Genomic DNA, 11,217 nt, shown 5'->3' with positions numbered 1-11,217 from the left:
TGTTAGGTCAGCTATAATATTCCCATAATGTATATTATATTATTATGTTGTGCGTGCGCGAGAAACCGGCAATAACAGAATTGATATAGCCCATCACTGACCCATATCTTATACTAGGCATGATTGGCGGGTGTAGTGGTCGTCGGTCGATGATCGGAACAGTCGTTGTTGGGCCATAATTTATGGAACAATAATTATTTATAAAAACGCATTTTGCGTCGGGCCTAACCATTCACCCTCCGTTGAAAAATAATATTATTTTCTACAGACTATTTTTTATACAAAGGCAATTGAAAGAGCTTAAAGACCGGCCGACGCATTTCAGTATTATTGGCCGTGCGTATAGTTACGACCCTCATTCTTCCGTAATGTCGATTATGCGAGTTATAGTTTCCACTTAACTGGTGGCAGCAATAATTAGTATTAATCACTAATAGCTTAAACCTAATTATAATAATATATTAGATGTAGCCCGAAGCGATTAATCTACTGATTTTACAATGATTTTTTGGAGTATGTGTACCTGAATTGCCTAACTAATACGCCGTATTAACATTATTTTTATTATTAATAATATAATATTAATTGAACTTCCTAAAAAAAATAAGTGATGTGGATTTCACGTAAAAGAAATTTTTGGTAATTTACCGAGTAATTTTATCGGTGAATTTACCAAATGTACGCTAAAATTGGTACATTATTATTTAAATTTGATTTATAGTGTACCTATTGAATTTTGTCACAATAATATAATGTACAGACTAAAGAAGGCAAGGAAATATAAAATAAGGTGATAAAATATGATTGTGTTGACGCGAAGCATAAGGTATTAGGTTGTATGAGTGATAAGTAAGGCCAATTATCAATATGGTAACGACATAATTATACATATTCTATAAAATTCATATTTAATAACTAATATTATCAACCATCACACTGATTTAGGAATTTTAAGTCCAATTTTTAAAGATCTTTTTATTATGTTTTATGTGCACATTAATTATAGAGTAGTTATAAGAGTTATGACGTAGGTACTTAGTACTCTATCTTAGATATGGGTTATTTTTTACAACATGTATTGTTTCATGACGTCTTGAAAAATGTAATTTATTTTTTAAATTCATATTTAAATAACGATGAACTCAGCACATCCATATACAAGCAATGCTTTAGAATGATCTCGCATCCGTCTTAACGTAAATATGTTTATGCGCTGGATACAGTTTTTTTTCCTCTGGTTTTCGCTGTCAATTGTCATGGTTACTTATTAAAAAAAAAACATAGGTATTTATGATTCATAGATTTTCCACGTAGATGAAACATATCGAGTAGCGTTCTACTACAGGTTTAGTTATATTTATGTATGTCTATTTGTTTATATTTTATTTTCAATAAACTTATATTATTATTATTATTGGTTATTAGTTATATTACAGAACATTTATTATAGTTTTAAGAATACAATGAAATTCCTCAGCGTAAATTAGTATTGCATGTCCAAATATTTCCTTTGATACCTAACAAGTGGAGACTTGAATAAATGTTAAGTAATGCATTTTCATGCATCTCTCAAGAAGGTATGAACGTAAATTACTGGTGTCACTGGGAAGTAAGTGTAAATTATAAATATAGTTAATTTTTGTTGACTTTTTATAGTGATGTCCTGTAATTAATATGACTGCAAAATATGCAATAACAGTGACATATTTTCTCCCTATGCACCTTTTTTTAATAAAGCAAAACAATACCTATCGCAAACAACTGTATGAAAGATCAATAGTATAAGTACGACCAAAATAATAATAATAATATCTAGTCGGTCTTCACTGATTAACTCATAAGATTATTAGTAAATTAACAAAGGTCTATCTAACCATTGGCCAATACAAAATCTGCGAAATATTTTGTTATTAGTAATAAGTAACTTATTACAAATAATATATGATAGGTACTATATAATACAAAATATCAACTCATGTACGTAGGTTTATATGTAGGTAATAACTAATAACTAGGTACTAATAAATAGGGTTTATTAAATGTAATAAATGTATATTAATATACATTCCAAATCCCAACAATTATATTTTACTAAAGTTGATTAGCTTTAACAGTAAGTTATTGTTAATATTATATTCCTACCATGTTTTATTTACGGGACACTAAAATGTTCCGTTTTCGGAAAGTAAATCAAGAATTCACGAAAATCATAAGAAAAAAAATGTGAGCCTCCTGGATCTGAGTACCAGAAATTACTGGGCTATAGTACGGGTTTTTCCTATACCTATTTTGAACATTTGTGCAGTAGTGAGTGACACCCAAATAAAAAAATAACAAGGTATAATAGTGTTTAGGCACAGTGAAAAATGAAATTAATTCTATCCAACAAAAAGGAACGATATATTTTTAAATTGTAATAATAATTAATACAACCCTGTAAAATAAAATATTGACAGTGAAACCGATCAATATTTAAAGCTGGATGGAATTTATCAACCAATTACTAATAACAGCTTCGTGATTTTCTAACCATTTAATGTTATTAAATACAACTTCTAGTGCAGTTTTTCGGCCTGATTTTCCAGCTCCAGATTCTGGATATTCATCAAAAAATATTTTCATCTATAAAAATACAAATATTTATAAATATTAAGCATGTTAAAAAACAGAAATCTACTGATAGTTTAAATAAAAATACAACATTCGAGAAGTTGTTATCAACCAAAATTTAAATTGATTCAAAATAAATAATATTTACTTCTCTGATACGTTCATGTGTATTGAAACGAGAACAAACTGAAGGAATGAGTCTTCCAAGTTGCCGATCATTCAGAGAAAAACGATCAACCAAGTACTGCCATTCATTTCTAACATAACATAAATTAACATTATATTTAAAATGTTTATATACCTACTCTTTTAAAATGTAATTATAATATAATATTATATTATTTATATACGATGTACCTCAAAAAGTCCCATATTAATTGAGTTCCAACAGGATTACGGCTTATCTGGGATATAATAAAGAAATAATCTTGGGAACGAACGTGGCTCTCATTTTTTGCATATTGCAAAAGTCTGGAAAACAATAAAATATATTTTATTTCATATGAATACAATTAAGTGCAAAATACCTATTTAATATTGATATTTCTTTTGAGGCTGTCAATGCATCCATAAGTTTGTCTTTTTCCTGAGGTTCTTGTTCATTTAAATATAAGTCCCACAATCTATTCCATTCACTGCCATTGCCTTGGGACATTCCTAAATAAAAAAAATCGTATTAATACTTCAAATAAATCATTATTTAAGTACCAATTTATTTTAATAAATAAATGCATTTAAAATTCCACTGACCATAGTAATAAACTGTGTATTTAATATCTGCATGTGGTTTGACTTTATTATCCAAAAATCGTTTGAATAATTCATATGCTTTTCTTTGATAGCTTGGTAAACTATATAAACATCCTAATTTAAGAATAACTCCTCGAAGCTTACGTTGTAAGAAGTTTCTATCACTTGAATCATTCCAAAAATCATCTTTTTTACTTCCCAATAAATTTTGTACATATTTCTTTAATAAACAATAAATATAATTATATAAACAACAACCAAATTCATGAAATCATCCATATTGTCACCAAATACGCGATGAGATCAGTAATCTGAAGAGTATAATACTGATAATTTTGTAAAAACAGAAAATCACTTCGTAAAAAAAAAATTCACTAAGAACTAGGCAGTATTGAATTTTTATAATAACAATCTTCCCCTTACATAAATCAGTATCAAATTAAATAATCAATATAATATGGGGGATGGTTGGTCAATATATTAAACGTATATTAATATATTATTATAAAACATTTTAACTTATAGTGTTATATATTTACTATCATTACCTTAGATTTGTATCAGTATGATTCATCGATGTTGGTGGTCTGGATTTCATGAAGGTATAAAATATAAATAATTTAAATTAGACATAAATTATTTAATAGTTTAATTGTGTATAGAAAATAGTTATAAACTTAATAATTAGTAAATTGTATGCATTTTTACCACAAAATAATTGTGTTTTTGTTGAATTTTGTAAACATTTAACATTATGAAAGACTAAACAGTATTGGTACAATATATTTTCAATACACTTTTAGTACTACAAATAAACTTATGAAGGACTTTGTCTATGAAATTATTAGGTATTTGACTTTAAAAAAAACATTTTTAACATATAAGAAAAAATATTAAATTTTTATCACTCAAAATGAAAGTTTAAAAATGTTTCATTTTATTAATTTAAATGTATAAAGAGTAATGATTTTGATAAAAAACATACATTTGTTAACTGAGTATTTTTTATTGTTTATTAATTTGAAATATAATATTAATCCTCAGCTATTATTTTCGCTTCCTTTCCTACGCCGCCTTTATACTCAATATTGCTCACCCACCCCATGATTACCTACCAGTTAGAACTTCCTTAAATATCCCTACTCTCGCATCTCGTCGTGTCGATGCTGACCTCTCATTCATCACCTCCCTCCTCAACGGCTCAATAGATGCCCCTAACCTTCTGTCCTCAATCTCTTTCCGTGTTCCTGTGCATTTCACTAGAAATAACTCTTTATACCTTGTCTCCTCTCACCGTACTAACTACTCCTCTAATAATCCATTAGATAGAATGCTCCGCCTACTTAATAGCTCCTGATCTTTGGCTGACTATATTACTGTTTATCTCTACTGAATGTTTTTGTCTTTAGTTTATTTTACCTTAGCATGTACTCTTCTAGTTGAACGCTGTTTAGTATAAGTTTAAACTTAAGTCTATAATTATAACTATATTTTCCATGTATTTTATTTCATTATTATCACTTCATGTTAATCTACTAATTGTACAATGTATCTATAAATTGCCGCTTGGCGTTAAATAAATAAATAAATAAATAAATAAATAAATAAATTATTTACGAAAACGTAAGGTCATGTCGTTATTCAATAATGTGTTTCAGAAGCCATTAATAAATTCAACACTAATCTAATCTATCTAATTTATGGAATCAGCAATACACTTTGACCGATAAATTAACTGTGTTAACCAAATTGCCAATCTCACGTATTCGGCCATATCATGTCGATTTCATGCACTTTAAGAATATGGCGAAGGAAAAAATTCTGAGTAAATAATACCAAAATAATTATTAGTTTTTCAATAATTTTACTTCGAGGTTTTTATGTGCTGAACGTTGATATAAATTTTGACTTAATGTTTTTAAGTTAGTAGCAGCTACGTCCCAAGGAACGTAATGATGTTCCAAAGATAAATATTTTGTTATATTTAACGCAATTCCATATGGTAAGTAATTAGCATTTACCAAACTGAAGGCATCGTGAATAAGATTTGAACGGTCAGTCGCACTTAAGGCCTTTAAATATTGTACATTTTTAATTTAATAATATGATTGAAAAATATTATTCAAATACCTACTTACATCAACATTTTTTTCTAATAAATTGTTAAGTAAACACCAATCTCTATCAGAATAGTTTATAATGTAATATCCAACTTGTCTATGATTTAGTTTTATCCATTCAGCATCAGGTATGTCAATCGTAACTTTTAAATAAATATTTTAATTAATATATCAACTGAAATAGTTAAGACTTAACAGGCCATACTAGGTACTAACTTGAATCTTCGTCTTTAGCTAACCAAAACTTATAAACAGTATTATTGTTTGAAGTGATATAAGAGATTGGTATTTCCCATTTGTAATTATATGTAGATGAGTTAGTTAAAGAATTAGTATTGGAGTCGGACAAAAATCGTTGCTGCTTTAAAGTAAGTTTAGTTCCATTCCGTATAGCCGATACTACTGGGAACCCTGCTTGACGTGTCCATGTATCCATAAACTATTTTTATTTAATGAAAATATATTAATTATTTATAACGAGGTTTATATGTTAAATATTATAATATTTATATTAACTCATTTTTTTTACTTTTTTAACATTTACTGTATTTTGAGTCGCCGTTTGTAATTCTGTCCATAATTCATCAGTTTCAGCATTGTTGAATACAAATCGTTTTAAATATGCGCTTACGCCAATTCTGAATACCTCTTCACCCAACAATACTTCTAGCATTCGTATTACAGAAGAACCCTAAGAAATCAAATTAATATTTTATAGAAAAAATATAATATACAAAATAAACTTACTTTATCATATGATATGACATCAAAAATTTCGGTCATTTGATCTGGATGAGAAACATCTTGCACTATAGCATGAGAACTAAGTTTACTATCTAGATATTGTACCGAATGGAGACTATGAAGTAGAAATAATGTGTCCTAATAAAACAATTTGAAATAACAAAGAATAATGGTTTACAAAAAAACATTTAAGTATAGCACTATATAGGATATAACATTGATACGCAAATTGGGGTGAACGGAGTCAATAATTTAACAACAAATTAAAAAGTATCATGATATTGTATATTGCATGATATTGTGTCGCTCTTTAAATCATTTAAATTTTATGATTTTAAAACCATTAAAATGTTGATAATCTAATAGGTATATAAAAATGTTGTGTCACAGTGTAAGTGTACGAACTTCTCCGTAACGGAAAGACTGATTTCAATGAAATTTTTTTGTATATTTGGTAGGTATGAGAATAGGTCGTAAAGTTTTTTTCACCCTCCTATATCCAACCCGGCGAAGTGCTCAAACGGAGGTTTTGAGATATACTGTGGAAATTTTTGTTTTTAAAAGGCTGCTATTGGTTATAGGAGAAATATTTAGTAGAAATTAGTATTTATTATTTGATTTCCATTGGTTAATACTTAATTGGGCAGATCAGATGCAAGCATGCATCAAATAAAATGTTCGCACATTACTGACTTGATATTATGCTGTCCTTGTCTGTGATTCGACTAGGATTCCATATTGGGGAAGCTGAGTTGCACCCACAAGGAATTGAACAATCACATTTTTTAAAACTTAAAATTTTTTACGGTCTAAGAAGGGCGCGGGATCAGCTAGTATTATTATACTAATGTCCATATTTTTAATTATTATATTAATTATATTTATATTTTGGAATTTATTTTTTTTAAATAAATATCGAATTGCCTAAAATTAACGGTCCTATTCGTACGAACATAAATAGATATTGTATATGTACTAAAGTTATTTTGGTGACTGGTCGCCTCAAAAAAAAAAATAAATTTAGAGGGGGTGGGGCTGTGGACCCAAAACAGTTGCGCACCACTGGTCTATAGGACTACTTACAACATCCCAATCAGGATAGACAACTTGCATAGCTTTTGATTCCATATAAGTAGCAAACCCTTCGTTAAGCCATAAATCATTCCACCATTTCATAGTAGCTAAAAAAATTAATAAGGTGTAAAATTATATGTTTTAGTTGTATGTTATTAAGCAAAATAAATAATATAGGTACTTAATATAAACAGATTTAATAATAAGTGATAACTAATTATGAATTGGAAATTCTTTATTTTCTAATTTTTTAATTTAAGATATTTATTACTTATACATATTAACCGAGATTTCCAAACCACATATGAGCTAATTCGTGAGCAACAGTATAAGCGACTTCCTCTTGGTCTGCACTAGAACTAATGAATTCATTATACAAAACATTCGTTTCACGAAAAGTCACAAGACCCCAATGCTCCATTGCTCCAGAAACAAAATCTGGGATCGGTATTAAATCTAAACAGTTCAATAAAGTATTATAGTATATATAAAGTAAATTATTTATTTATTGTGATTAAACGGATTTCCCACGCTTAATTGAATTTAGAAAGTACTTTCAAAACGAATAAACTATAAATTATAATCATAATATTATATGAGAAATATAATTGAATTTGAATACGTACCTAGTTTTGGTAATGGGTATTGAATGCCAAAATAATTTACGAAATAATTAATTGCCTTGATACCTACATGTTGAGCATATTTCATATTTTCGGATTGACCACTTCTGGCATAAACTGTTAACGGAAATCCTTGATCTGTTTTGACAGGTTCAAGTGATTGAAAATCGCATACAATAAAACAAACAAGATACGTAGACATTGGGACAGTGTTAGCAAAATGGACTGTAGTCAATCCATTTGTAGGGACATTGAGCTCTTCAGACTAAAACAAAATGTATTATTCAGTAGTATAAAATTTAAATTAAATAAAAATTTATGTTCACCTCTTTGTTCATATTGGATAATGCTATATAGTTATTACCAGATGGTCGTGTTAAACTAATTTTAAATTTTGATTTCAACTGAGGCTCATCGAAACACGGGAACGCTAATCGCGCATAAGTTGGTTCAAATTTTGATGCAGCAATATAATGCTGTTCATGACTGGTTGAATCTTCATAAGCGCTTCGATAAAATCCAATTATTTTGTTCAATAAACTACCTTCAAATGATATTTGTAAATTGTATTCTCCAGCACTTAGTTCTTCATTAGGTACCACAACCCAAAATTCATGTTCTGGATATGAAAACGCTGTTACTAAACTAGAATTGAGTTTAGTTTCTTTGATATTCAATCCTTTTGAATGTAGCTTAATGTAACTTTGAGGAGTATCCAACATTATTGTTATATCAACAGAACCAACAAATGAACCTTGTTCAAGATTTGGGTACAGATTAATATAGTATTGCTGCGGGCGAATGCACGGGGATAAGCGATGTGTAGATTCTCACGGTTTAACTGCCATTAGACTCTAAACAAAAAATTAATTAAATACTTTTAGACATAAAATAGGTTGACAATTTTAGTATTGTCCACATAAAAATTACTTAGTAAATAACTTTTTTTTTTCGTATTTCAAAGTTTTAAAGAAACTCAAATGCCAAGTATAAAATATAATATTATAAAATGTATGATTATAATATATGGCCGCATTTGAGTATTTATTTTAAAAAAAAATGCAACCAATTCGAACTTGCGATGGGTTTACGCATCATAAAGTGAAAATAAAAATGTACTGTGAATTATCAATTTCGTACATCGTACTTACCACAGTGAAGAAGGTAGAGGTGCCTACGTATAACAAGTAACTATGAAGCACTTTAAAAGTTAAAATATACCAAAATCTAAAATCATAGGGGAATTAAAAATAAAAATTCGGAACTTTAAATATATTTTTTTATTGGCAGATAACATATTATCTATGGTTACTACATTATATTATATAATTAAAAAAAGTGGGCAAGTGTACAATAGGTGTCAGGAGGTGCCGTTTAGTGGTGTCTTGTAAGTCACTGTAATGCGTGTGTTAAATTTGAATTCAATGATATATAAAATCAGTGTATTACCTAACGAATCTGAGTGAATCCACGAACACGCTCTATATGACTATAAGTATATCACAACAAAAACACTTTTTTAGAAAATATATATAGTACTAGCTGATCCCGTGCACTTCGTTGCCCGGCAACCAATAATTATTATTATTATAGCTTCAAAACCTTCAAAATCCATGGCAACCATTTATATACAAAAATCTCAAAATCCTTGTTTGAGCACCTCCCGGGGTTGGTCCTCTCCCTTTTTAAATAGGCCTATCTTTTGCCCAGAGGTCTAATATATCTCTCAAAGATTTATCTTTGTACTAAATGATCCCGTGCACTTCGTGGCCCGGCAACCAATTATTATTATTATAATAGCTTTAAAACACATAATAACCATGGCAACGAAAGGACACACACACGGGCAGACAAATATTCATTCGCCTTCCGGGGTTGGTTTCCATGGTAATATGGATACACACACAGCCAGAAATATCTAAATAATATATAAATGGTTGCCATAATATGGACACACAGACAGACATACATTCATTTTTATATAATATATAATTATATATAGACTATCTTTTTTTCTGGTGACCCCTTCCCTTTATTGTGATCCTAATAAACAAATGTTCATAATAATTACCGTGTCCGTAATAACACAGATTAAATAAATAAATAGATAGGTAATAATATAATAATCCATGGTAACATCACTAATAATAATCGCCGTTTGATGTCTCTAATATATAGTCCATAATATGGCATTCGTATTTCTATATATTTTTCAGAAAACTCACCGAATTGTAGGGGGCCATTAAATAACCTGCTGATGTTACTTCCGTGAGCTTTTGGTCTTCTGGAATCCTTTCCAATTCCATTGTATGATTGATCATAATTTGTATGACTGTTACGACTGCGATAGCCACCAAAACAAGTACAAACACCCATTTTATTACTGGTGTCATATTTTATTTTATAAAATTAGCTATATTATTGTTCTTCAAGATAACGAATATAATAGCTGTATATGACGTCAACAGTGAACTACTTGGGAACATGCATTGGAAGGTCCATAAAATCTTAAACCATAAAAAATTATTTACTTTTTAATTATATCCACCAAAAAGAGACAAACAAATATGTAAATAATATACTATAATATGACGAGATTTGTTTACAGTTTAAATTTCTGTATAGTGACATAATATTTTTATTTGTTTATATATTAATTCGATCATGTATGATGTATATACTTTATACTTTTACCTATCTGTAGGTCCATAATAATCATAGTATACTAAACAAATTGAATTTACATTTCTATACATTTTAACAATAATATTTATGATATATATACCAAACTGTACTAAAGCTATTTGGTATTATATATCTTAAATCTATATGCAAAGTTAAAATCAATAAAAATTTCTGTTTAAAATATAAGTTTTTTGTTAGTGTTATTGGTACCACATGCAGTATTAGGTACCTACTCACGAGTTTTGTCCAAATTTACTTTCAAGATCTTCTACTCACATATACTTTGTTATATCCACAATCTAATCATTTAGATCTAACCAGATCAAAATTTAAGATTATAGACACACTTGAGTTTATTGTTTCTGAGCAAAATAAATATGTATAAATGCAATAAATTAAAAATATTTTTTAAATAACGTACCTACTTTGTGAATCGCCACATTCGTGTTGTAAACGTATAATATTTCAGCCAGTACTTAATGCAAAGTAATAATAACCAAACTATTATTTGATTTTTAAAAGAATGATTATTAGTCTACAATAAGAACGTAGTAGTGAGTACTGAACGAGACAGTATAGTTTAACTTACAAATGTATTTCATGAAACTAAA

At 28.6% G+C, this 11,217-nt stretch overlaps 1 protein-coding gene across 1 annotated transcript; it reads right to left on the bottom strand.

Annotated features, from left to right (window-relative positions):
- Positions 1-2,182: 2,182 nt before the first annotated feature.
- On the bottom strand, positions 2,183-11,140 carry LOC132951677 (glutamyl aminopeptidase-like). The gene is given in 16 exon segments (XM_061023508.1): positions 2,183-2,622; positions 2,759-2,867; positions 2,968-3,081; positions 3,138-3,267; positions 3,361-3,580; positions 5,229-5,432; positions 5,499-5,623; positions 5,697-5,919; positions 6,010-6,171; positions 6,228-6,362; positions 7,308-7,405; positions 7,584-7,754; positions 7,925-8,186; positions 8,248-8,775; positions 10,147-10,428; positions 11,028-11,140. Coding segments are annotated over 15 exon segments (2,799 nt in total). The 5' UTR covers positions 10,315-10,428; positions 11,028-11,140; the 3' UTR covers positions 2,183-2,472.
- Positions 11,141-11,217: the final 77 nt, after the last annotated feature.

This window comes from Metopolophium dirhodum, chromosome 9, assembly GCF_019925205.1.
Source record: "Metopolophium dirhodum isolate CAU chromosome 9, ASM1992520v1, whole genome shotgun sequence".
NCBI classification, from domain to species: Eukaryota; Metazoa; Arthropoda; class Insecta; order Hemiptera; family Aphididae; genus Metopolophium; species Metopolophium dirhodum.
The sequence above is the reverse complement of the archived record's forward strand: the minus strand, read 5'-3'. Positions and strand labels throughout refer to the sequence as shown.